Source organism: Alnus glutinosa, chromosome 2 (assembly GCF_958979055.1).
Source record: "Alnus glutinosa chromosome 2, dhAlnGlut1.1, whole genome shotgun sequence".
NCBI classification, from domain to species: Eukaryota; Viridiplantae; Streptophyta; class Magnoliopsida; order Fagales; family Betulaceae; genus Alnus; species Alnus glutinosa.
This window is the reverse complement of record NC_084887.1, coordinates 35,125,787-35,153,532: the sequence shown is the minus strand read 5'-3', so window position 1 is coordinate 35,153,532 and position 27,746 is coordinate 35,125,787. Positions and strand designations below refer to the sequence as shown.

At 37.0% G+C, this 27,746-nt stretch overlaps 1 protein-coding gene across 13 annotated transcripts in view; it reads left to right on the top strand.

Moving 5' to 3' along the window:
• The first annotated feature begins 3,845 nt into the window (after window positions 1-3,845).
• Window positions 3,846-27,746, top strand: part of LOC133859748 (inositol hexakisphosphate and diphosphoinositol-pentakisphosphate kinase VIP2-like) — a 40,261-nt gene continuing 16,360 nt past the window's right edge. For 5 of the 13 annotated variants that reach the window (XM_062295273.1, XM_062295272.1, XM_062295271.1 and 2 more), the window contains exons 1-16: window positions 3,846-4,004; window positions 4,168-4,375; window positions 4,499-4,558; window positions 4,859-4,905; window positions 5,989-6,072; window positions 6,439-6,502; window positions 7,143-7,296; window positions 16,787-16,857; window positions 17,330-17,434; window positions 18,163-18,255; window positions 19,703-19,777; window positions 21,974-22,059; window positions 22,877-23,083; window positions 23,166-23,265; window positions 23,423-23,493; window positions 27,296-27,377. In XM_062295273.1, coding sequence (XP_062151257.1) covers window positions 4,283-4,375; window positions 4,499-4,558; window positions 4,859-4,905; window positions 5,989-6,072; window positions 6,439-6,502; window positions 7,143-7,296; window positions 16,787-16,857; window positions 17,330-17,434; window positions 18,163-18,255; window positions 19,703-19,777; window positions 21,974-22,059; window positions 22,877-23,083; window positions 23,166-23,265; window positions 23,423-23,493; window positions 27,296-27,377 — 1,392 coding nt within the window. In that variant the 5' untranslated portion in view covers window positions 3,846-4,004; window positions 4,168-4,282. The remainder of the gene's footprint in view (window positions 4,005-4,167; window positions 4,376-4,498; window positions 4,559-4,858; window positions 4,906-5,988; window positions 6,073-6,438; window positions 6,503-7,142; window positions 7,297-16,786; window positions 16,858-17,329; window positions 17,435-18,162; window positions 18,256-19,702; window positions 19,778-21,973; window positions 22,060-22,876; window positions 23,084-23,165; window positions 23,266-23,422; window positions 23,494-27,295; window positions 27,378-27,746) is intronic. The other 8 variants (XM_062295277.1, XM_062295266.1, XM_062295268.1 and 5 more) reach the window with 8 other exon arrangements.

The following is a 27,746-nucleotide window of genomic DNA, read 5'->3' as shown; positions in this document are numbered from 1 at the left end:
CAAGATGGTTATATATATATGTATATTAGTATATAGGTTTTAAATTATATTTATTCATCATTTGTTATGTTATTAATTGTCAAGTCAACTGTTGGACTGTATGTCTTTTATACACTTATTACTTAATTATGTAGAATTTTACGGTCAATTAAATGTTATTTAATATTCATTTTGAAATGGACTCATCCAGTATATATATATATATATATATATATATATATATATATATATATATATATATATATATATATATATATATATATATATATATATATTAAATTTGAAACTCATATGCTTAATAGATTTTGAACTGCAGGGAAAATTATCTAAATATTTATTAGATGATTATCAATTTGGCTTGCCTCAAGTGATTAATAATGGAAGATCGATCTCCTCTAATTCAAATAAATGGTAAAGATTGTAGTATTGGAGGAAAACTCACTAGGATTCATCTTGTAATTTTGACCATTTAATTATTTGAACCGCATTATATCTCCAGTTATTTAATCACACGAGACAAAGGATATGATAGAATCCCATATATGTACACAAAGGAACGGGTTCCATAGGATCAAAATATTATCTAGTGATCACCAAATATTTTTTTAAAAATAATAATCTTTAACTTATGATCCGTTTGATATTTAGCAAATATAATCAATACATATAAATTATGTGGCCCAGCATGGGTTCGACAAGATATTAAGTGATATAACATTATCAAATAGCTATATTTTTGTATAACTTTTTTATTATTATTATAGTAGCGGAAAAAGGTTGCAAGGGGTCCAACAGCTAAGGGGTCGAACAACTATAAAGAGGTGGCCATTCTAACCACAAAACCAAAACGTAAAGGCAATATTGAAACAAAAATAAACAATAGACAATAGATCCATTAATGACCCCAAATGGACCATAAACCAATCAAACCTTTCTAAGGGCTGTATTATGGCAGAGGGTCGACACAAAGAGAAGCATGCATAACTTTTTTTTTTTTTTTTTTGTTCTTTTATTTATTTATTTATTTTATTCAATGCGGGGAATGGGAGAGGAGCTTGTATAACTTGAATGTGACATAAATATGTTTCAATTTTGTTGATGTTAAATGAAAGCTTAAAAAATAATATTTAGTAACAACAACATATGTAATTTGAAGAGAATGCAAACGAAGATAGAAAATAATAAGCGTAGAAAAATGCTAGCCATGTGTACTCTTTAACACACGGTTACCTTACGCGTTATTGTGGCAATGTGGTGTAGCACTAATGTTACATCAATTCAAAAATATTGCACAAACAAGTCACTAAGGGAAGGCCGAAATAGTCACCCTAGCCACTTTCATGGGTGGCTGACCACCTCCTTGGAGGTAAGGGAGTGGTTGGTCATCACTTCAAACCTCTAGAGGTGGTTGCTCCACCTCTAGAATCATAAATTTGGTGATAACGATCGTTGGATTTGTTTGGGCGTTATCGAAATCACTTTGGATGAGCTACCCATACTCCCGAATAAGAGTGAGTCGTTCAAAACTTGTTTGAACAATTTACTGCGTGAATTACTAACGTCTATTACTAACCATCCTATCAATAAAATTGTTGAGAACCAAGCAAACTTACGTACGGATAGGATTAGAGGATTAGTCATTTGGAACGGGTGCGTTTAGTTCTATCATATCACCCTTGTACGTACCATTCCTGCCTTCTGGTTATTTTTATTTTTTCTATCTGCTTTCGACTTTGGCTGGAACCAGAAGTTGCTACGTAAAATCGTCGTGGATTTTTAAATGTCTTAGCCCATTAGGCCATTAAGACTGTGAAGATATGCACCGACCATTCTAACCGTGCTATAAGGAATAAGGAGAATAAGAACATCAAAAACATAAATAATAAATTGTGAAGGAAAGAACCATGAAAACGACCAAAATGCAAATTGTTGATGTCAAATTTCAAATGTAACACGTGTCAGCTCCTGGTGCTCCCGGACCTCGAACAATTAGACCAGAAGCCAGAGAGCAACTTTCTCCAAGCCCTGCAAAACAAAAGGATCGGCGGGGTTTCCGGCCAAATCCCCTCCGACGATCAAGTTAGTAGGAGATTTTAGTACGAAGGATGGAAAAACTTCTTTGGGTTATATCACCTAAAAAAATATCATGTTGTTGTTTTTATTCCCTCATTTGTTCTTTATTGTCCCCTTTTTCCCTTAATCCGTACGACCATTTATTACTCTGAGATGCTTATCTTTTCCTCATTAATGCCCTTCAGCCGTTCCAAATGGTCACCTCACGCCGCAGTTCATGCTTTCCTGTATGGCGGCGGGTGTCTTTGACCCGATAGACCACTGCTTTCCTATGAAGTGATTTCCCCCATTAATGCCCTCATTTAATATTTCACTGTTCCGCCTTTCTTCTCCGGACTCTCCGTGTCTTTGTCGTCGGACTCTTTGTCGTCGGACTCTGCCCTTGTCCGGGGTCACTAAGAAATTCTATTTTTTAATTCATGTAAATTTCCCTAACACAAATCTTTCCAGAGAATAAAGGATATGCTTGCTCCATCTCGAAAGCATAAAGTTGCATATTCTAAGTTCTGACCCCCAAAGTCAATATGGAAATCTTACTTTGATTAACTAATGTCCGCCTAAAGGTTATAACTTATAATTGCTAAACTTAGAATTCTTTTAAGAAAGTAGACAAAATTTGTGTGGTTTAAGTAAAAGGTAAAAATTCCTGGTATTGATGCCGCACTAAGAATTTTTCCGAATTACTTAATACATAATTTATTAATTTTAATGGGTAAAATCGTGTATTCGGAAGTTACTCGGAAAGTCGGAATGGTGAGTCAAAAAGTTCTGCCTAGATTCACGTCATTTTTTTTTAAAAAAAAATTAAAACAAATAAAATGGTGAAAACAATTGGTATCTAACCGTCTTCCATTGAACATGTCCAATAAAGTCAGAAGTAAAAAAAATACTACTATTTATCCTCACTGGTTTTGATGGGGTAGTCAACAGCACGGTCCCCACTCCCCACCCCAAAACCCGAGGCTCCGAGCCAGTGATCCGTCTTTTGACCATTGTTTTCGCTTTAAATCTGTTTTTTAATGAATTGTGGACCTGTGGTCCTTAACATAAATATATATATATATGATTATATGTTATTAAACTATAGGAAGATTCCAAAGTAGTATGCTTACACTACTCAACCATGTATATTTATGCCTATGAACATTCATCACATCACGAAAGAGATTTTGATTTCAATTTAGTTGGGGATCTCTTACTGATTTGTAGGTGCGAAAAGTTAAATAAAATAAAATATGGGAATAATTGCCATATGCTTATCTTTTGTCATTAGCTAAAGTAGAATCATTAGACTCGCATATCCCAATAAATTGAGCATAAAATCCTCTTCCGGGGGGAGAAAGAAACACCAATTGACTAGAAAATCTAGAATAGCCTAAAAACATAGAACAATAAATGGTACCAAAAGCCATGCGTTATGCCACAACAAGCGTGGGATATCACGGGATTCCACTAATAGACACAATAGACACAGTCACATAATTGAATATAAAATAGCGATGAAATATGACATAATTATCTCAGGCGTGGGACCTCCTCGCCTCCAACGGTCCAACCACATGCCACTTGACAAATTAAAGCTTAAACAGCCAAAACTATCTTAGCTTCGACCATGACGAAGGCATTAACAGATTCCAGCAGAAAAAAAAAATCCAAAATCGGTAATGAAGCTACGTCACACAAAACTGACCTCGACCTCGTCCAGAAAAGCAACGTACCGGCCCGCCTTTTTCTTGCATATCCCAGAATCTAAAAGAAGTTCATATCCAAACACTCCCACTTTATGTATCTATATAACCTTTTTCATGAAACTCTCATTTTCCAGTTTCCACTTTCCACAGCTTGGGAAAGGCGTAAAAGCGCTTCTCAACTTTTCTCTCTCGTCCTCAGCTTGTCACTTCCAATCTATTGTCCAAGTTGGCGCTTCTCCGGTAATGTTTCTCGCTTGCTTTTCCTTCCTCTAGATCGTATACGTGTATGTGAAGGTATATATGTATATGTGTGTGCGCGTGCGCGTGCGCGTGTATGTATGTTTATGTTTCAGAGAGCTTTCGGTGTTTCTGAATGGCGGTTGCTAATGAGTTTGTGTATTAGATTTTAGCGGTGAAGCTGGAGTTGAAGAGTTTGAATTGGATTTGGATTCGAATTCTGCGTTCTTAAAGGGGGGAGAGAGTGTTTGTGTGTGTTTTTCAGAGAGTTCCAGAGAGAGATGGTCGAGATGGAGGAGGAAGGAGGTGGTTTCGGAAAGAAGATAACGATTGGAGTCTGCGTGATGGAAAAGAAGGTGAAATGCGGCTCGGAGGTTCTCTCTTTTTGCTCAATTTTTTTTGTCAAATAATACGAAACAGAGCGTGCAATGAATCTCTGAATGTAGGTTATATTGCTTTGTTTTAATCTGAAGCGATTAATCTGTTTTATCTTGTAGGTATTTTCGGCACCGATGGGACAGATTCTAGACAGGCTACAATCATTTGGTGAATTTGAGGTATATGAGTGTTAATTTTGATCGAATTTGAGGTATACTTGTTCTTCTCGTTGTTGTGGATTTGGCTTATGCTTCTGTTTGCTAAAGAAAATGAATGTGATCGAAAGGTTCTACGCATGTCATAGTTTTCTCTGTGAAGCATTGTAGTGTTTGGACGTTTGTTTTTGTTGTTTGAATATTTAAGTGATGCATTTTTCCCAAATTTTGTTGTCACGACTCACTAGGGTAGGAGTTTTTTAATTTCTTTGCTGACATTCTCTGGTTTCTTGTTGACGTGTTCTCGTGTTTGTGTTGTTGTAGACCATATATTTTGGGGACAAGGTCATCCTTGAAGATCCAATTGAGAGGTATATTTTTAAGTAATGACCTGGAAGATAGTGTGTTTTAGTGCTTTACATCTTACGATGTGTAATATTGGTTATATGAATGTAACTTCAGGTGTCATGTGAGTTGGCTTCTTCATTTTATCGACATTTAAAGGCTGTGGATAGTATTTTTATAATTGTTGATTCTTTGGTTCCTACCAAAATCTTCAAAGTCGATACTATACTTTCAAAAGCCTATGAACATCATGTGATTTACAATATTAGCCAAAAGAAAAAAATACAAATAAAAAACGAACTTTAAAAACAACAACTAGTTTTGGTGCCTTGGTGGCAGGGATGGAACCAGTGTTTTAAGATTGGAAGCCAAAGTAATGGTGATGATGAAAAGTAACCAAACATATTAGGCCATATAGAAAACATGTGAACATTTGGGAGGGTCACCTATATACTTTGTACAAAGTTAAGCTAAAATGTAAGGGTAAAATTATATTAGAAGGTTTTAAGGTACCACCCAACCTCGCATGTAGTTCCACTCCTGCTAGGTGATGTCTTTTAAATTGATACAGTTCAAAGAGGAAAAATTCAAATTTGTAAAAAGTGGAAATTACTTTTTGGCATTTCATTGCCATATATCATATGAGTTGATGAGTCATTATAAGAGAAGATAAGCCCAAGCAAGGATCAGGTCTGCTTGAGGATGAAGGAACTCTCCTTTGAAGTAATTACAAGAGATTCCTTTCAATATTTGTTTTTCTTTTATATTTGCTTTTAAATTAAAATTTGTTTCTATTCCAAAAACAGATGAGTTTGAATAAAACTAATTATTTGACTTAATAGCCTTTTTCTTTTACGATATAGAATGTAAAGACGTGTTTATGTTTCTGTTCAGTTCTGATCCCTAACATCTAATCCAAAATTATCACCAAAGAATTCTAAATTGACAATTTTAAAGGTTCCATTATAAGTAAAGAGGAGAAATTGGTGACTGATTCTGTTCATGCTGTTAGATGAGAAATCTGTTGCTTTTGGGTTTTGTCTTTTGTTACTTGTTTCTCTGTTTTTTGGGCATATGATGACTAATTTGTTGTTGTATTCTTTTTTCAGCTGGCCAATATGTGATTGTTTAATTGCCTTCTATTCCAATGGCTATCCCCTTGAAAAGGCCGAGGCATATGCTACTTTAAGGAAGTAAGTTTTCAGTCTTTTTTTACACCAATTATATTTCATTCCTCAACCACTGTTCTTTTTTAGTTGCTCCCTCTGTCTCACAATAAATGGAAATTTATCAATGGCATTCTTTTTAATAAAACAAACACTCTGCCTAAAACGTCCTTAGAAGGGTCAAGGACTCAAATGTAAAAAAAGATGAGTTCAAATTTGAGACAAAAAAAAATCAACTATAAGGGTAATATAGGAAGTTAAATAGATAAATGGTTTCATTTGTAGGCACTTTCATCTATTTTGTGACAAACTCAAAAAATGAAAGCACATCATTTACTGTGGGATGGAGGGAGTATTATAACCATAATTTTTCTTACATGCTCTGTGATCCAGACCTTTTCTAGTAAATGAATTAGAACAGCAACACCTTCTTCATGACCGAAGGAAGGTATATGAGGTATGCTTAATGAACTCTGATATTTTAGTTAGTGTTCAGTTCCATTATTTGTGTTTAGCATTTTGTGGTAGGTTCTTGCATATGTTTCATGTTCTTTTTAATCCTTTATGGTGATCTCGTCATGCTTTATGTTTCCTTAAACGCTTCCATTATTGATTTCTGTATTTTAGGGATAAATCATTTATAAGGTAAGAGTCATGGAAGTGCTAAGAAAAAACGTTAGTCGCTTACCAAGCGCTAGTTTGAGCTCTTCTGGCACAGTCCACAAATTGGGGCTATCAGGCCATCCCTGTGTTTTTGCTATGTAGTTCTAGGAGGGGTTCTGTAGTTTACTATGTGGACTGGAAAGTGTAGTGCAGCATGTTTCTGCTGGACTGGTCTGCAAAGGCTGTGTAATTGTATGTATGTTGTAAAAAGTAATTCATTATGCATGTATGCATGTATTTATGTTGTCTATGATCTCCTCTCCTGTTAAAATTTGTGACTTTATGGAAATTGACAGACCTGGTCATTGTTTTAAGTGCTTCATGCATGAATTTGAAATAACTAACAGTATCATGTCAATTCTATTAATTTTTAATTTTTTTTTTAAAATCAAAATTGAGGGTAAAAATTAATTCATATTTTTTCTGAATTCAAGCGTCTTAAATTGTATGGAATCCCCGTTCCAAGATATGCCCTTGTAAATCGAGAAGTAGCATATCAAGAGCTGGATTATTTTGTTGAGGAAGAAGATTTTGTTGAGGTTCATGGTCAGCGTTTTTGGAAGCCGTTTGTGGAAAAGCCTATTCATGGTGAGTTTGATTCTATTTATAAACAAGTTGCTCCATCTACGCTGCTTCTTGTTGTTGAAATTTAGGCCGGTAATTTTGATACGAGCTTTTGTTAGTTATGCCTTGTTTCTTTTCATGTTTTCATCTTTTTTTTTTTTTTTTTGGTTTAAGCTTGCCATTATCTTGGGCAAATTTTTTTTAGCAGCATGTCTGAATGATAGATTTTTTAATTGCAATTCATTTGTTTGTTCTGTTTCTTTGACAACATATGATTTATTGGTATTGGTTTCTATCATAAGGTGTTAATTCCAGACCTTCATGGCTTTTAAAAGCAATCATTAGTAAGAAAAAAACTTTGAAGGGGGTTTCTGTCTTTTAAAAGTAAATAGTAGGAACAACAAATTGAAAATAAAAATCTTACACTAAAGGATGTAATATGCTTTTATTAGCAGGTTCTTGACAAAAGGTGGATTATGATCATACAGACACTTACAAAAAAGGGTGTGGGTGTGGGTGTGTTGGACCCGAGGGATGTTGGTGTATAAAATCAATTTGCCTTGTTTTGATTAAATATTTTAATTTTAATTTATTTGTTTCTTTATAATTTGTCTATTCTGTTTTTGAAAATATGCAACAATAATATAGCCTGAAATATGATGTTGGCACCTATTTAATGTAAGTTCAAATATATTTTTTTGATAAGTAAGTAGATTTTATTGAAAAGAAAGCGTAAGGCGCCCCTACGTACACAGGAGAACCACAACTGACCCAAAAGACTTGAAAAAAACCCAGGAAAGAGCCCCCAAGACAAAACCTAGAAAACGAAGAACCAACTAAAATACTACTTGCAAAAGAAACCAAATAGCACCCCAAAAACCAAGTAAACCTGAGAACAACCCACAAAAAACCCCTCAAAGCAACCAACCCTACGACCTATTGGCCTTGTCTCTCCTGCACCTTGAAGAAGCTTTGATGTCTCCGTAATTTATGGAACTTTGTAGATTCCGACGCTCCCCCTTACTCTCGTGTTTCTTGTTCTCAATCATCTCACCCCAAATCTCCCGATGCTTCTGTTTCTGTTCTTTAGTCACCAACGGATACACCTTAAAGATCTTCCCCTAGAGCTCTGCCTCAATTCTCCAACAGTCCTTCTCCCAATTCTGATCGCAAACAATAGGCTGATCCTTCTTCTCTTGAAGCTTTGATACCTCCTTCCTCCACCAATAGACTGCATCTCGGACTTTCTCTCCCAAAGTCGAACCAGTGTGACCTTTAGTAAACTTCTTATAGTATCTTCAGTGATGTTAAGATTAGCATATGAAATTTGCAAAATGTACTTTCTAGAGTACATGTGTAACACCTCGGTCCCATATTGGGAAGATGATTAGCTTGCATAGAGAGTGGGTGGTTTATAAGATATGCTCATGGGTGTTAAGTCCCACATTGCTTACTTATTAGGTGAAACTGAGCTTTATAAGTGATTATAGGGAAACTCCAAATTGACTAGTCCTTTTGGGGTGATAGCGTAGATGTGGCTAGCGTTTTTCCCTGAGTCGTTACAAATGGTATCAGAGCCAGGTTGTAACACCATGTGGTACTTGAGCACTGCATGACGTGGCCCTAATGGAAACATCAGGTGTTATTGGGGGGGGGGGGGGTGGGAGTTTGTAACACCCGATCCCACATTAGGAAGATGAGGAATAGCTCACATAGAGTGAGTGGTTTATAAAGATAGTCATGAGTACTAAGGGATTGGAAGGCGGTATTATATGTTTGATGGAGACGAAGATGACAATTATCTCAAGGGAGGTGGTGCGGAGTCTATGGGGCTACCATTACGTGGATTTGTGCTATATGGGAGCAAGTGGAGCGTCGGGCGGGATTTTGTTATTGTGGGATAGACGGGTGATGGAGAAGGCTGAGGAGTGTGTGTGAAGATATATGGTTGCTTGTTCTCTGCACAATACTAGTGATAAACAGTATGGGCATTTGGTTTGGGGCGCGCGGGGGGGGGGGGGGGGGTGGGGTTGGTTACGATCCGGATGATGACAGGGATAGGAGGGAATTGTGGGATGAGTTAGCTGGGTTGATGAGTTTGTGGGAGATGCCATGATGTATTGGGGGAGACTTTAATGTGGTTCGATTTCCAAGCGAGAGGTCAGGTGTTGTCGGCTTTTCTGCAGCAATGGAAGAGTTTCTAGACTTCGTATTCATGCAGAGTTTGGTGGATCTACCGTTTGAAGGTGGTTAGTTTACTTGGTCAAATAATTAGGAAGATCAAACATGGTCTAGAATTGATAGATTCTTAATTTCTCCGAAGTGGGAAGAACTTTTTCCTGAAGTGACACAAAGGAGATTGCCAAGAGACTTCTATCCGATAACTTTCCTTTGCTGTTGGATTGTGGGGGGCTAAGAGGAGGGAGCATGTATTTTAAATTTGAAAACATGTGGTTGAAATTGGATGGTTTTGTTGATCAGGTTAAAACTTGGTGGATGTCTTATGAGTTTTACGGATTACCAAGTTACGTTTTGGCTAATAAGTTGAAAGCTTTGATGAAGGACTTGAAGAAATTGAATGAGGAAGTGTTTGGTGATGTAGGGAAGAAAAAGAATGAATTATTGGAGGGTATTCGAGAGCTGGATTTAGTTGAAGAGTGCTGTTGCTTAGAGGAGGAAAGGGTTCAGAAGATAGATATGTCGAGAGAGCTGGAGAAAACTCTCATTTTTTAGGAAATGAATTGGAGACAGAAATCACGAGCTTTGTGGCTGAAGGCTGGGGACAAGAACACAAATTTTCATAGGGTGGCCAACTCACATCGTAAATTCAATCATGTAGACTCTTTGAATATAAATGGTGCAACGTACAAGAATCCTGTGGAGATATAGGAGCATATATTACATTATTACAACAAATTGTATTTTGAGCAGTGTTCTTGGAGGCCAAGGGTGGATGGTCTATTTTTCCTATCCATTGATGCGGATGAGAGTATTTGGTTAGAAAGAGAGTTTGAGGAGAAGGAGGTGTGGGATGTGGTCAGGGTTATGAATGGAGATAAGGCACCAGGTCCAGACGGCTTCACAATGGCTTTCTTTCAGAAGTGTTGGGAAATATTGAAAAAGGATCTTATGGCTGTATTTGCAAAATTTCATAATTGAGGTTAGTTTGAGAAGAGTCTTAATGTTACTTTTCTTTTGTTTCTCTAATTCCAAAGAAGACTGGTGCTATGGATGTGAAAGATTTTTGCCCTATTAGTTTGGTGGGAGGGATGTATAAGATTATTTCCAAGGTGCTCGTGAACAGGATTAAGTTAGTATTGGGCAAGATTATCTCCAACACACAGAATGCTTTTATTGGCGGTCGACAAATTTTGGATTCAATGCTTATTGCTAATGAATGCTTGGATAGTCAAATTCGATTGGGGGAATCTGGACTGCTGTGTAAGTTGGATTTGGAAAAGGCATATGATTATGTTAATTGGGACTTCTTGCTTTATTTGATGCAGCGTTGTGGTTTTAGGGAGAAATGGAGGACTTGGATATGATTTTGTATTTCTACGGTGAGATTTTCTATTCTTGTGAATGGAACCCTGTCTGGTTTTTTTTCAATAGCACTCATGGATTGCGATAAGGGGACCCGCTTTCTCCTTTATTGTTTGTGGTGGTTATGGAGGCATTGAACTGGATGCTGATTGCGGCAATGGATTGAGGTAACTTGACAAGGTTTTCAGTGGTACCCAGAGATTCTGATGCTTTAGTTGTGAATCATTTTCTGTTTGCTGATGACATGCTGATTTTTTGTGGTGTGCAAGCAGAACAAATTCGACATTTGTGTTGTATCTTCTTATGCTTTGAGGCAGTTTCAGAATTGAGGATTAATTTAGGAAAATTAGAAATTGTTCCTATCGGTGAGGTGGAGGATGTCGAAGAGTTGGCTCAACTCCTTGGATGTCGGGTCGCATCTTTGCCTATGACATACTTGGGTTTGCTGTTGAGGGCTTCTTTTAAAGCTGTTTCTATTTGGAATGGTGTAATTGAGAAAATGGAATGATGGCTGGCCGGATGAAAGCGGATGTATTTGTGGAAGGGTGGTCGGTTGACTCTTCTTAAAAGTACTATTTCTAACCTTCATATGTATTACCTGTCGTTGTTCCCCATTCTAGTGGGCGTGTCAAATCGACTTGATAAACTTCAAAGGGATTTTTTATGTGGTGGCATTGGAAATGAGGCAAAATTTCATTTAGTGAATTGGAACAAGATTTGTATTCCATTACAATCAGGTGGGTTGGGAGTTCACAATTTCATCTAGTTTAATTGAGCTCTTCTGGGGAAATGGTTGTGGAGGTATGGTAGGGAGAGAGAGACATTATGGTGATTGATGTCAAATTTGAGAGTCTAAGGGGTGGGTGGTGTTCTAAAGAAGTGTTGGGTATTTTTGGAGTGGGAATGTGAAAACATATTAGGAGAGGGTGGGATAAGTTTCGTAACCTTGTTCGTTTTGAGGTTGGGGTTGGGTCACATGTAAGTTTTTGGCATGATTGGTGGTGTGGGGATAGATCTTTGAAGCAATGTTTTCCAGTGTTGTTTCGTATTGTGAGGAATAAAGATGCGGTGATGGCAGATAACTTTTTTTTTTGATAAGTAAGAGAATTTTATTAAAAAACGCAAAGTGCAATCAAGTATACAGGGGGTATACAAGAGAGACAATTAAGAAGAAGAAGAAAGCAATACAAGGAAATCGTTATAACTAATCCCTAGAGGTGCGAGATACGCAGCCGTCCAGGAGTACAAAGAATGAATAAAAAAGGAAATGAGCTCCTCTATGGTTCTTTCTTTGTCCTCAAACTGTCTATCGTTGCGTTCCATCTACAAGCACCACATAAGACAACAAGGAACCATTTTCCACAAGCACCACATGAGCTCCTCTATGGAGTTATTCAGTGGAATGCTATTTTTACGCATCTAGTCTTGGATTGAGAGATGGAGATGGTACTTTCTTTCTTCTCTCGGCTTTGTTCTATTTTGGTTTGACATGGAGCGGATGATAGGTTAGTTTGGAGCCTTTCCAAAAGGGGTCTATTTGAAGTGAAGTCCTATTATGAAGTGTTAAATAGGAAAGATGACCCTTCATTTCCTTGGAAGAGTATCTAGCGTGTTAAGGCTCTAGCAAGGGTGGCTTTCTTTGTATGGACATTAGCTTTAGGTAATATTTTGACGCATGACAATCTGCGAAAGAGGAGTGTTGTGGTGATTGAATGGTGCTGTATGTGTAAAAAGAGTGGGGAGTCCATTGAACATTTGTTACTTCATTGCGAAGTTGCTTGCAATCTATGGAGCTACATTCTTACTCTATTTGGGGTAGAGTGGGTTATGCCACGAAGGGTGAAGGAATTGTTGACTAGTTGGGAAGCGTCGTTTAGGTATGGTTCAACTAAGTAAGTTTGGCTGTTAGTTCCGTTGTGTATAATGTGGTGTATTTGGCGGGAGCGGAATGCGTGGCATTTTGAAGATGTAGAGGCATCGATGTTGGAATTACGGAAGCGTTTGCTTAACACGTTATATATTTGGATAGCGGCTCATCATAGTTTGAATGTTTTTACTTATGCAGATTTTTTAAATTTATTTTTTGTTCGTTCTTATTAGGGGTACTTTTGTATACTGAAGTGTATTAGGGTTGCGCCCCTCTGCGCTTTATTAATGAATTGACATTGCTTATAAAAAAAAGAGGCAATAGTGCATATGTAACACCTCGGTCCCATATTGAGAACATATAAATAACTCACATAGAATGAGTGGTTTATAAGAGATAGATGAGTGCTAAGTCCCACATTGCCTAGTTACTAGGTGAAACTAAGCTTTATAATGAATTATAGGAAAGCTCTAAATTGATTAGTCCTTTTGGGATGATAGCGCAGATTTGGCTAGCGCTTTTCCTTGGGTCGTTACAAATAGTATCAGAGCCACCTACTAACGCCAGGTCATGTGGTACTGAAGCACTGCATAACGTGACCCTGACGGGAATGTCAGGGGTTTAAGGGGGGGAGTTTGTAACACCCCGGTCCCATACTGAGAAGAGATAAATAACTCACATAGAATGAATGGTTTATAAGAGATAGATGAGTGCTAAGTCCCACATTGCCTAGTTACTAGGTGAAACTGGGCTTTATAATGGATTCTAGAAAAGCTTTAAATTAACTAGTCATTTTGGGGTGATAGCGCAGATGTAACTAGCGCTTTTCCTTGGGTCGTTATAGCATATGTGGCTAGCGCTTTTTTCTGGATCGTTACAAATGGTATAAGAGCCACCTAGTAATATGCCATGTGGTACTGTTTGCACTGCATGACGTGGCCTCGACAAGGACGTTAGGGTTTAAAGGGAGGAGAGTTTGTAACACCTCGATCCCATATTGGAAAGATGAGTAGCCCATATAGAGAGTGAGTGGTTTATAAGAGATGCTCATAAGTGCTAAGTTGCATATTGCTTACTTACTAGGTGAAATTGGGCTTTATAAGTGATTCTAGGAAAATTTCAAATTGACTAGTTCTTTTGGAGTGATAGCGTAAATGTGGCTAACGCTTTTCATCGAGTCTTTACAAATTGTAAACAACCCAATCTCTATGTGGGTTACTTATCTTCTAATATGGGACCAAGATGTTACAAATTCCCCTCCTCAACCCTAATGTCCTCGTCAGGGCCACGTCATGCGGTGCTGATAGTACCATATGTCGCATTACAACTTGACTCTGATATCATTTTGTAATGACCCAGGGAAAAGCGCTAGCTACATCTACAGTATCACTCCAAAAAGACTAGTCAATTTGTAGTTTTCTTAGAATCACTTATAAAGCCTAGTTTCACCTAGTAAATAAGCAATGTGGGACTTAACACTCATGATCATCTTTTATAAACCACTCACTCTCTATGTGAGCTACACTTCTTTTTAATATAGGACCGAGGTGTTACAAAATGAATATTTTCATATTGTTTAGTATGGTTATTTCCCCATAATAAAACAATTTAACATGATTAATGCCTATGAACGTGACACTAGTATCTTCTTTTGTGTATCTGTCATAGTTTTTAAAAACGTGCTATGAGTGCACTCCAAGGCTTGAAAATTTTAGTGGGCCTCCCAAAATGCCCACACTTCTCACATAAGTTGCACATTCTTTTTTTGATAAGTAATCGAGATATCATTAAAAGCTTAAGGTGCCCATAGGTACATTGGATGTATATAAGAGAAAACACTTAGTGAGAAGGAGTAAAAAGAACAAGAAAATCATGATAACTAATCGTCAAAGGAGAAACAAAAGCAGCTGTTCAAAGATACATAGTTTTGAAGAATAAGGACTTAATCTCTTCTAATGTCCTCTTATGGTTTTCAAATCTTTTGTCATTCATTTTCCTCCATGGACACCATAAAAGACATGAAGGCACAATCTTCCACATAACAACACTTTTAAGTGCTATCAGCAGTCCCCAACAAGCCATACAAGTCGACTATACATTTAGATATAACCCAAGACAACCCAAATCGACTGAAGAGAACATTCCATATGGCAGAAGCAATCTCACAATGGAGAAGAAGATGGTCCACAAACCCCCCATTCCTCTTATACATGTTGCACCTATCAATCACAATGACATGCCATTTCCTGAGATTGTCCATAGTAAGGATTTTCTTAGAACCGTCGGCCAAGCGACAAAGGCCGCCCTCAATGGAGCCTTAGTCTACCAAACACTCTTCTAAGGGAAGCAAAAGCCTTCACTGCAGACCTTGGCACTGTAGAAGGATCTAACCTCAAACAACCATTTTTTGGAGGGGACCCACCACAACTTATCTTTACTTTTCCGTCTCACTCTAACTGAATACAACACATTGAAGAATGAGGCAAAGACATCCACCTCCTAATCACGAGCCGCTCTAGCAAAGCTCATGTTCCACTTATTGGAATCACTAGAAAGCTCCAAGTGAGCCGCAACAGAAGCATCCTTTGCGCAAGCAATACCAAATAAATTTGAAAAGGCTTCCTTAAGGGCCATATCCCCACACCACCACGTAAGTTGCACATTTAATCTTCAAATAGCAAGTCTTGTTTCTTTTTTATAAGAAGCATAGCAATTAAGCACCCTTTAGTTATATAAAGTGTAACTATAGAAATAAAATTGACCATCGTTGATAGCAAAGCCAATTATGGGTGGTGATAAAAAGAATCTCTCCATTTTGACAATTATTCTAGTCATAAGTTCCATCAACATTTTTCTGGCAAATAAAGGCTTTTGCTTTTTAATTTTTTGTTTTATCTTTCTCCTCTTAAGTTTTTTTTTTTTTTTTTATCTCCTTTCTTTCTTTCTTTCTTCTTCTTCTTTTTTTTTTTTGGTGGTTTCAAGTGCACTATTGTGATATACTAGTCGTTGGTCTTATGAATCAGATGATAATATATAATCCATTTATATTATATACTCAAATAATACCATACTTAGAAAAAAAAAGTTATATTATAAATTGAACAAAGGAATGCTTAAAGTTTCGAAGATTGTGAGAAGACAAGTTCAGAGCTACAACTGTGTTCTCTTAAATCGCTTTTTTAGTGGATCTCTATCAATGCCCTTCTCAGTATCTCTAGCTTTGTAAATTTTTGTGCTCTCTTTCCTCGTTCTTGATCTTGTTGGGTGGTTTTCTCATGTATATTTTGTGTGTATTCGGATTGTGCCCCTTGCACTTTTAATGAATTTGCTTTACTTATATATATAAAAGGAATTATATATGGGTTTTCTTGGGTTTTTCATGTGGGCTAGCTGAGTTGCTCCTGTGTATACTTCCTGTGTACTTAGGGGCGCCTTACGCTTTTTTAATGAAATTTTCGTACTTATTAAAAAAAGAAAAAAGAAAAAATAAATTGAACAATGTTTCTTATATGTTCAGACCAGGAACATATTTAATAAGTCATTGCAAATAAAGCAATTTGAAAAGCTTTTGCCTTACGCCTGGAGACTTATGCTCACTTCATGAAAGGCAAGCGCCTCACATTAAACTTTCACTTGTTAAAACTATGGTACCTGTTCCTGTTACCTATTTCTGAAATTTTAATTTTAATTCTCTGTAATTAACATCAGAAGCCAAGATCATGTTTCCTCAAGGTCTGGTTAAGCTTTGTATTGACATTTTATGGATAACATAATTTTAGATGGGAAATTGAAAGTGAAAAAGTGCTAAGTTGTTTTAGTTTCTTTGAAAATCTGTGGCTCTGCAGATTTACTTACTATAAGTAACCCTTAGTATCTTAGATCTCTTTCTATCAATCATATGACAAATTTCCTTCATCCTTGTAGCTGGCATTTTGCAATTGTTATTGGGTCTACAGAAAACATTGGCTTGAATATGTTATAAAATTATTTTGTTCTCTTGGATGCAACTTCTGATGTTGACTACTTTTTAGATTTGCATTAATTTGAAGATATTGCTTTCCCAATGTGCATATATGGTAATGACTCTAATGTGTTTTTGTGAAGGGGATGATCATAGTATTATGATATATTACCCTAGTTCTGCTGGTGGAGGCATGAAGGAATTATTTAGGAAGGTGAGCAATTTTGTTGACAGCTTGTGGTCTACATTGTGTGGACTCAAAACATTTTAAATCCATATTTCTTTTGTGTTGTTTATGTAATGGATATAATGGGTTCCTGAAGTCTAAATGACATGTCAAGTAAAAAAGGGGGTCATATACTGATAAAAAATTGTGATTGCGTCGGTTGTGGGTCCGTTGGCTTTTGCCACCTAAGTAAAAACTAACCAGTTTGTAGTCAGTTGAATTTAGGTTTTACTTGAGTTTCACTGGCTGTGGGTAGCTTGGCAGGTCCATTTCAAATTTCTGCACCATCGTTTATGACATAACTGTGAATTAATATACTAGCATATGTACTAGTGACATCCATTGTAGCATATCAACATTTCCAGTGGGACATCCATTTGTTTGATGGTTTATAAGTTCTTATGGCTTCTATAATTTATTATTATGTATTATCAATATGTGATCATTATTTTGGTTTTAGGTTGGTAATCGGTCCAGTGAGTTTAATCCGGAGGTCAGAAGAGTGAGGCGTGAAGGCTCCTATATATATGAGGAATTTAAGCCCACTGGAGGAACAGATGTCAAGGTTGTGGAGTTTAGTGTTTATTTTGCTTGTGTAATGAAGTTCTAAACATTTACTTTTTGTAAGCAGATGAATGTACATGTTTTCCTTGTCAATAGACCTTTTGAAAGCTTGACTTCTTTAAAAGTATTTGGATTCGTTCTTTTGGGTTGTGGGTTGGCAGGAAAAAACTTTGAATGGCTAGTCTTGGATCTTAGCTGAAATTGGGGAAAACCAATACAAAATTCTTAGATCCCATTATACTTTTTTAGAATTTTCATTTATTTTCTAATTGCTGGTATTTGTGTTGATCGTAATGGTCTACGCTACAGTGGCAATTGTGTAATGCATTAAAGGGAAGACAAAAGAGGAAAAAAAGAGACCAAGTATAAATGTTTCACAAATCTAATTGGACATTAAGTTTTTAGATGTGTGAGATGTGGCTGTCCTTTTCAGTTCATTTATATGGTTCTTTTTTTATTTTCTAACCGTACTGGCCTCAACTTGCCATTGCTTGATTGTTTGTATGTTGTTTCTCCTTGGATCCATTCTTTTTTGGTTTTAAATATGTTTGTGAAATAAATCTGCTATGGCCTGTTTACCTGCATTTACTTTTTGCAATCCTAGAGTGTATTCTCTATCATTTATTCATTATAATTATTTAATGATTTTTTTAATTTTTAAATAATTTATCATACTTCTTTCTGCAAATGACTGCTTGAGTTTATTTTCCAATGAATCAATGATTGTAGGTGTATACTGTTGGCCCTGAATATGCACATGCTGAGGCAAGGAAGTCTCCTGTTGTTGATGGTGTTGTTATGAGAAATCCTGATGGCAAGGAAGTAAGTTGTACATGTAACACATTTTGATCACTAAAACTTACATGTAACTTTTTATCCTTCCTTTTCTGCTACAACTGTTACTCTCTTTCTCAAAGAGATCCCTAGTCTTTGTTTTTCAAGTTCCTGTTATCTTCTTATTTGTTTGGCATTACTTGAAGGTGGTGTGAGTTTTGTTCCTGACTGGCTAATGGTCTTGCATCTCGGAGTGGTATTGTGTATGGTGGACATCCACAAAATATTTTGCAGTCAAAACTTTAAGAACATCAATTCTGGCATTTTTTGAGCTTAAAACTGGATCATCAAGATTGCTTTTGTGTGGGCAAGCTCACCTTGCTGGAAGAATGGTTCAGTAGAGCTGCTTCATGTTAGAGTACTCATTCAGGTCAACATAATCAGTTAGGGGGCAAACCCCTAACTGAGAAAAATAAGCCTAGCTAGGGGGCAAACCTAGATGTTTAAGAATCCGCAAAGTTGAGGTTAAAAATCGTTGATTATGTTGTCAATTTCTTGCCACCCTGTAATGACTTAACTGATTTTGCCGGCCTTTTTGTGGTTGATTGACTTTATTGGTGTAATGCACGTAGTATGTAAATGTAGTTGCTCTTAAAATTCACATAAAGTAGAAAACATCTACTGTTACATTTAACGTGGGCTGTTCAATTGAATTTAAACCATTACTTGTTGACTGGAACTTTTTCTTGATACGCAACTGTAACCACTTATCATTACTGGTCTCCATGTTCAAAACACTGTGTACCATGTGCATAGATATACTGCCTAATGTAACTGCAATTCGTATTAGACTCAGAATATGCATTCCATGTTGTATAAGCGAAAAAGTATACTTTCTATTTCAGAGTGCTATATTTTGCAGCCACAAATTTTTTAAAAACTATCATACTTCACTCTGTGAAGCAGCCTCTCACATGGTCCTGATCCTGTCACATAAAATGGTTACTTCATCTCATTTCTGTATCTTTGTCACAGGATTGTGCCGTGAACAGGTGCTTTTGATTCCAAAATCAACTCCTGCGTACTTTGATATCCCATGTACAACTGACTTTTTGTTTTGTTTTAGTGCATATTTAACTCTAATGGAAACCTGTTCTTGTCATCACACACATCCAGCCTTGTCTTAGTTGTCTCTGTTGGGTGCATGTATCCTATCTAGCAGCTCTGCTTCATCTAGAATTATATCTTCTTATGGGTTGTAAACTTTTTGCGGAAAAAAAAACCTGGGTTGTGGATGATTGACATTCCCAAATATGAGAACAAAATATATGAATTGCATGTTCAGATAATGAAATAAGCCGATTTGGCTTTACTGGATTTAAAAATAAAAATACTAGTATGTAGCATGTAGCGAGGAGTAGGTGTTGGGGGCAAACTAATAAATCGCTATAAAAAAGTTATGTTTGAATCGTATGTTTGTTACTTTGTTTGACAGGTAAGGTATCCTGTGTTACTGACACCTACTGAGAAGCAAATGGCAAGAGAGGTTTGCATTGCATTTAGGCAAGGGGTATGTTGTCAATTTGTTGTAACATGTAATCAGTACGCTGTTCCAAGGCATTATTGTTACTTCTTATTTATGATCATTTCTATTCTCAAACATTAATTAAAGGCTAGTTTCTATTTGTTTCAATTGTTCTTGCTTGTCAGTAAATTTATTTATCTGCTCATGCCATGATGATCAACAAAAAGTTCTTAACTATTATTTTAAATTTAGCTTATGAAATTTGCCAGATTAACAAGCTCAATTTATTAGCTAGATTAATGGTTTGTTTTTATTTTCTCAAAGTTTTTCAACCTTTTCCTAAGTATTTGTTATTTTTGGATTTTGGAATGTAAAATGAATTGTTGGCTCAAAGTCAGCTTTTTTTTTTTTTTGCTGTACATGTTGTATCAGATACTTGGCCATCCCATTTTAAAGTCATATCATATGATTTTTTTTTTTGATTGGTAAGTTACCCACGCACCGGATGGGATTTGAATCCGCGGCCTCACCCTCCACCTTACTATTTTTTTGCTAAGTAAAATATATTGAAAAGGCGCAAAGGGGCGCAACCCAAAGTACACAGGATGTATACAAGGAACCCCTAATGTAAAGAACATAGAGAACATCTATCTAAGAAATCAAAATAGGAACATTCATGCATTAACTTAATTCTATCTCTCCACATAAACAACATTTAAAGCATCTTTCTCTTCAGATTCGACAAACCAGTCTCACAATCTTCAAAACAGCGTGCATTCCGTTCCCTCCAAACGCACCACATCAAACACAACGGAGCCATGCGCCAAATCTGTATCGAAGTCCGATTACCCTTCTGGCCCCTCAAACTCCCCAACATGTCTTTCACCGACCCCGGCATTACCCACTCCACCCCAAACAATTGCAGAAGCGCCCTCCACAATTCTGTAGCCACCATACAATGCAGAAACAAATGATCAATGGATTCTCCAGCGGTCTTACACATAGAGCACCAATCCATCACGATAATGTTTCTCTTTCGAAGGTTATCCAAAGTTAAAGATTTCCCTAAAGTTGCCGTCCAAACAAAGAAAGCCACTCTCGAGGGAACATTAACTTTCCAAATACTTTTCCACGGAAATGAAGACTGAGTAGGACTAGACAACAACTTATAGTAGGACTTTACCTCAAAAGATTTCTTTCGCGCTGGCACCCAACACAACTTATCCTCTCCCTCGCTGCTAACTTTGAGGGTATACAACATCCCAAAAAACCTACTAACCACTTTGACCTCCCAATCATGAACTGAACGAGAAAACATAATATTCCATAAGATGGTGCCATTTTGTCTCTGCATAATTTCCTCCACCCAAGCATCCTTTCTTCTAGCAATAAGGAACAAATCTGGAAAGAGGATCTTCAAAGGAATTTCCCCACACCATACATCATGCCAAAACAGAACTTTCGAACCATTCCCGATCTCATATCTCACATGCGCAGCAAAAGCATCCCATCCCCTCCTAATACTTTTCCACACGCCAAACCCATAAGAACCCCCAACCTCCTTAGAACACCAACCACCCCTCAAACTACCATATTTGACATCCACCACCTTTCTCCAAAAAGCATCTCTCTCCATAGCATATCTCCATAACCATTTACCCATCAAGGCTTTGTTGAACATAACCAAATTTCTCACTCCTAGCCCCCCCGAAGCTTTAGAAGAACAAATCGTACGCCAATTAACCAAATGAAATTTAAATTCATCTCCAACACCACCCCAAAGGAAATCTCTCTGAAGTTTCTCCAAACGATTTGCCACTCCCACAGGAATAGGGAAAAGAGATAGAAAGTACGTAGGTAAGCTTGAGAGAGTGCTATAACGGGAGGAAGGTACCAGTTGAGCTAAAGCTCATTGGTAAAGTTGTATTATATGAATTTTCTCTAAACAGTTATTCCTCTTTGATTTGTTGAACCCAATGCAGTTCCGAAAATTGGGATGGATATTTAATTTAGTTTCCACAGGCTGTATGTAAGTGGGTTCTATAAATACAGAGAACTTCTGTAAATGGTTTTTCTTGTGTAGTTGGGTAATATGAAATACAGAGATCAATACTGCTAACTATAATATGGCTCAATATGGTATGCACGAATGTGTAGACATATACTCTTTCTGCATCAAGACGTCACTTGTTAAATGATTTGTACTTTGGGTCAATTTATAAGTAAATTTGTTACTTGCAGGTTTGTGGGTTTGACCTCTTGCGTTCTGATGGATGTTCATATGTTTGTGATGTGAATGGGTGGAGCTTTGTGAAAAACTCTCACAAGTAATGTTTGTTTTGCTTATTTTTTCTAATATTACAATTATTAAGGGGCACTCGTTTTGATATTGCCAGCATGAGTGCAACATGAATTAAACTCTTCTTTAGAAAATATCAGTATTGAACTTTCTCCTTTGACCCCCGCAGCAGCATAAAAGCTGCTTATGGTGATGCCGTTACCTCCTTAACTAAAGTGTTTAGTTTATTTTTTCCCCCTTTTGGTCATCAATGCTCTTTGGCAATCTGTCTATCTTGTTTTCCACGGGGAAAAGCTAATTCATTTTTATTGACTGATAAATCGGATAATCTCAATTTGTCTATGAAATTAAGTGATCATTTCATGATCTAGAGTGTGAACACATGTATCTATTTACACAATTTTCTTATCAATTTCTGTAATGGCCGATATCTGTTGGATGCATGAATTCAGAACTAGGTGGGACCATTATTCTTAGTCAACTGTAAAGTGCCCCTTCATCTGGCTAATTCAACCACTGCCTTTGCCAAAACCATTCACAACGAAAATGACTAAAATGTTCATTAAATGTAATTGTGTTCGTTCATCTCACTTCTTATATTGAACGACTGTAAGTTTTTTTTTTTTTTTTTTTTTTTTTTTTTTTTTTTTTTAAAAAAAAAATTATTTAGAATAATTTGTCATCATTTATGCATTACTATTATATGCTTCTATTGTGATTTCTCTGCATCACGGGGTTGAATAGTTCAACCAAGGCCAACTTTTTACTGCCTTATCTTCTTGACTTCAGAAATTGCTTATGTTTCTCAGTTGTAAAAGTACATGTGTTTCCCTTTACAAATACAGGTATTATGATGATGCTGCTTGTGTGTTGAGGAAGATGTTTTTAGATGCGAAAGCTCCTCATCTCTCTTCAGTGATTCCACCAACTTTACCATGGAAACTCAATGAACCAGTCCAGCCTTCTGAAGGATTAACTCGTCAGGGAAGTGGGATTATTGGCACATTTGGGCAGTCTGAGGAGCTCCGTTGTGTAATTGCCATTATTCGTCAGTATGTTGTGTTTTCCTCAGTCTGATTACTTAGATTAGTTAATTCCTTGTTTTCTGTTCTTATCACTTTTTTAATTTTGTAGTGGTGATAGAACTCCCAAACAGAAGGTGAAGTTGAAAGTTACCGAGGAAAAGCTGTTAAAACTAATGTTAAAGTACAATGGGGGGCGGCCTAGATCTGAGGTAAATATTTTTACTTCATCTTTTTTTTTTTTTTTTAATAAATAATAAAATCTCATTAAAAAGCGCAGAGGGGACTTCATCTTGTTTTATTCTACTGAATATATTCTGTTATTCAACCACTCATGGGTTAGTTTATCTGTTGGTTCTCAATCTACAGACAAAACTTAAAAGTGCTATCCAGTTGCAAGATTTGTTGGATGCCACGCGAATGCTTGTACCTCGTACTAGGTATCACTCACATTTAGAAGTTCCTCTCATTAAATTTCGTGTAAAAACTCACCCTCACTGCCCTCCCCCCAAAAGACGTGTTCGCAGATGTGACTTTTTAAAATGTATGGTATAGTTGCTTTCAAAAACGAAATGTTTCAGTACTTCTAGAATTATTGGTTCTACTCTTGGGAAAAGTTCTTTTTTTAGGAACTATAAATTTTTAGTGATTATTAGCATAGTAATCTCTAGTCATCGGACAGTTAACTGTACTGTTTCTACATGCAAGTTTTGGTAAATATAATACCTCGTATTGTTTATATTAAAAAAGAACAATGAAAATTAAAATTGAACATTTTGTGTTTTATTCCTGTAATATATAGGTTTAGGAGAGATCCTTGAGGTTTTTTTTCCTCCTACGAATGAAGCGAGTCAAATGTAAATGAAGATATGAAAATCCTTTCCTCAAGGGAAACTGTTTATTTAGGAACTGTGGGCAAAGTTGGAGGTTTAGACGTATGAAGTTGAGGGGATCTTTCTCTTTTTGTTTGTCAACCAATAGCTGACAACTGAGGCAGTACATTCTTGGAGAATTGAGAAAGTCATCTATCACCTTTAGTAGTCTGATGTACACTTATGCCACAGATGGTGCTGAATTTGTAGTCAAATCTAGAGCAAGTAAATGTGATTTCTATTTGAAACTCATAACCAATTTTGCACCTTGTTTTCCCCTTCCAGAAGTTGCTGAGATATGAAGGTTCGATATTAATGAATCTTATGCAGCCCTGAGGCTACTGATATGGTTTTTTTTTTTTTTTTTTTAATCAGAAAGCCCAACAAACCCAACCCAAGTGACTGAAGAAAGTCAATGCGTTCGCTGAAAAATTTGAGAGGAGAATGAAAAGAGATTTCAACTCTTGATAGAATAGCTTGCTGTCCAAAGATACAGCAAAGCTTCTACGAAATAGATACACAATTAGGAATCGAGGCCTCAGCCTTTTACAAAGAGAAGTCAGAACCAGACTTAAAAACTTTTGGAACAGCTTTTGAGACTCTTAAATAGACTTAAGAACCTCTGGAAATCAGACGCCTATTGGTAGGTACCCAGAAAATATCATACAGATTATTAAATTCTTGTATCCATAAAGACAAATAAGATTTCCTAGGACTTTGACTCTTTGACTCATTTAGTACTTAGGCAGCAGGCATTGGTTCAAATTAATTCGTTTCTGATTGACTCTTGACCTGCTGGACTGGTTTCTTCATTTCCAGGGATAGATGTAGTGTTTTCTCATCAGAATCAATGCATGTCCTTAGATAAGGGGTCAATGTTTTGCTCAAGTTTAATTTGATTTTTCTTTAGGGAAGCTGCTTTCTGGAACTAGGATATCAGAACGTAGTGGGAGATCAGGGGCCGAAGCGAGAGCAAAAGTGGGAGCATCTATGTTTTTTTTTTTTATAAAAAAATATGAAGGTTTAGAGTGTCTCCGGAGTGGTTAAAAAAATTTATCTTTTGTTGTTTAACACACAGAATGAAGTAGATGCTTTACTGTTGCCCTGTATAACCTAACTAAGGATTCCGCTTAGTCATAATTGGCATCAATATGTTCCGGTCAAGAACTCCTGCCAGTGTTTTTGCATCATTTTAAGCACAAATTTTGTCATTAATCAGAATGTGGTCAAGTCCAAGCTCGATAAAGTAAAACTTCCGTGAATCCCACATATTCCATCTCCAACAACAACTTTGGAAGTTCCACACTTTTTTTTTTCTTTTGACAAAACGAAGTGACAGTGGAGACACAAAAGCCACTGTCCAAAGATACAAAGTATGAAAAAACGAAGCTAAAATATCCTTAAAGGACTTCTCTAAATTCTCGAAACACCTATTATTTCTTTCCTTCCATAAACACCAAAAAAGGCAAATTAGCATCATCTTCCAAATCGCAGCACTCCTTGGCCTTTTAGACGTCCACCAACAAGCAAACAGTTCGATAACACTACTAGACATAAAGCAAAAGCCACATCGCAATGAAGAAGAAGGGTGATCCACTAATTCTCCACTCCTTTGGCACATGCTACATCTATTCACCATAATAACTTGCCTCTTCCTAAGATTATCCAAAGTAAGGATCTTGCCTAGGGCCGCCTACCACGCAAAAAAACTTCGCTCTCGAAGGAGCATGAGTCCACCACACACTCTTCTAAGGGAAGAAACTTCCTTCAGAGCCAGCCAAAGAGCTAAAGAAAGACTTGACATTGAACAAACCTCTTTTGGAAAAGACCCACCAAAGCCTATCTTCACTACCTTTTCTAACAAAGACTGAGTACAACACCTGGAAAAAGGAACCAAAGACATCCACTTCCCAATCATGCGCCTCTCTCTAAAAGCTCACGTTTCACTGATTGGAACCGCCCAAAAACTCTAGATTCTCCGCAACTGAGGCATCCTTCGCCGAGCAATACCAAACAAAGCAGGAAAAACTTCCTTAAAAACTGAATCCCCACACCACAGATCATGCCAAAACTTGGTCCTAGCCCCATCCCCCACCTTAAATCTAGAGACCCTGAGAATGTCTCCTACCTTTTCCTGATATTCTTCCACAACCCCACCCCAAAGGCACCTACGGGCTCAAGGGAGCACCACCTACCCCATAAATTGCCAAACTTAAAATCCATTGCAACTCTCTACCAAGCTTCTCTCTCAATCCCGTAATGCCACAACCATTTTCATAGCAAAGCGCGGTTAGACATCAACAAATTCCTGATACCCAGCCCACCCTCTGAAATTGGGGAACAAAACGTGGACCAACTCATCAAATGATATTTGAACTCTTCTCCAAGCCCACCCCATAAAAAATCCCTTTGAAGCTTCTCAATGCGAACAACAAAACTCGCAGGGAGAGGGAAGAGAGACAAATAATATGTGGGTATAATGGCGATGGTACTCTTGATAAGGGGTGATTCTACCACCCTTGGAAAGGTATAACATTTTCCAACTAGCCAACTGACGTTCTATCTTCTCAATAACACCATCCCGAATATGAATAGATTTATAGGAAGCCCCCAACGGAAGACCCAAATACTTCACTGGCAAAGTGGCAACCCCACACCTTAAGATTCTGGCTAAACTTTCCACTTGATCAACAGACCCCACAGGAATTAACTCTGACTTAGCCAAATTAACCTTTAAGCCCGAAGCAGCTTTAAAAAAGAAGGAACATGATCCGCAAATAACGCAACTGAGAAAAACGAGTATTGCAAAAAATTAGAGTATAATTGGCAAACAGAAGATGAGAGAAAGAAGCATTGCCTACTTTGAAGCCTTCTAGCAAACCCCCACTGACTGCAACAAAAATCATGCGACTCAGAGCCTCCATCACAAAAACAAATAGCAAGGGTGAAAAATGATCCCCTTATCTCAACCCACTGGATCTACTAAAAAAACCATTATGAGAGCCATTAACTAACACCGAGAACCGTACAGTGGAAATACAATGAGCTATTCACGAGCACCATTTTCCCTCAATTCAACCCTTTAAGGAATTCTGTATCCTAGTTGGTGGAATAAAGAATGGCCATAAGCCCATCAAACATAGGTATTACTCGAGAAGCAAGGAGAACTGAAACTGGAAAATGGTTCCTTTCCCTGGTCCTACTTTCCATAGAAGTACTTAAACGGCTATAACATTTTCTTTTTATGCTTCCATGGTTTATGTTTAAATTAAGAATGGAAATAAACATCCTATTTGCTAACAATTCTAATGTTAAAACACTAGCAATGGCTCTGAAATCTGAATTATTGATTACTATTTACATTATCTAGACAAGGTCGAGAAAGTGATAGTGAAACAGAAGACGTTGAGCATGCTGAAAAGCTTCGGCAAGTCAAAGCAGTGCTTGAGGAGGTTATCTCGTTTCCCTTTGTGTCATGCATTTGTATTTTAAATATCCAGCTGTGATATAATCATTCTATTGTGTTTTCTTGTGTTCATCATAAGTGCGATATACCTGGAGTTGATTTAGCTGTCATACACAAACTGAAAGTTATAACAAACAAACCTTTATATTATTTTCACCAACCATAATAGGGATTATGTTTAACACTGGACGCTTTTCCTAAAGGAAAACAATCATTTGGCATTTTAAGTTCAGTGAGGCTATATGATTGAAGGTGGATTGTAATTTGTCAATTTGCACCGGGACAGTGTGCGTAAAATGAAGCCAATGATGCCACAATAATGCATGTGATATAAAGATTGGATAGTCACTAAATG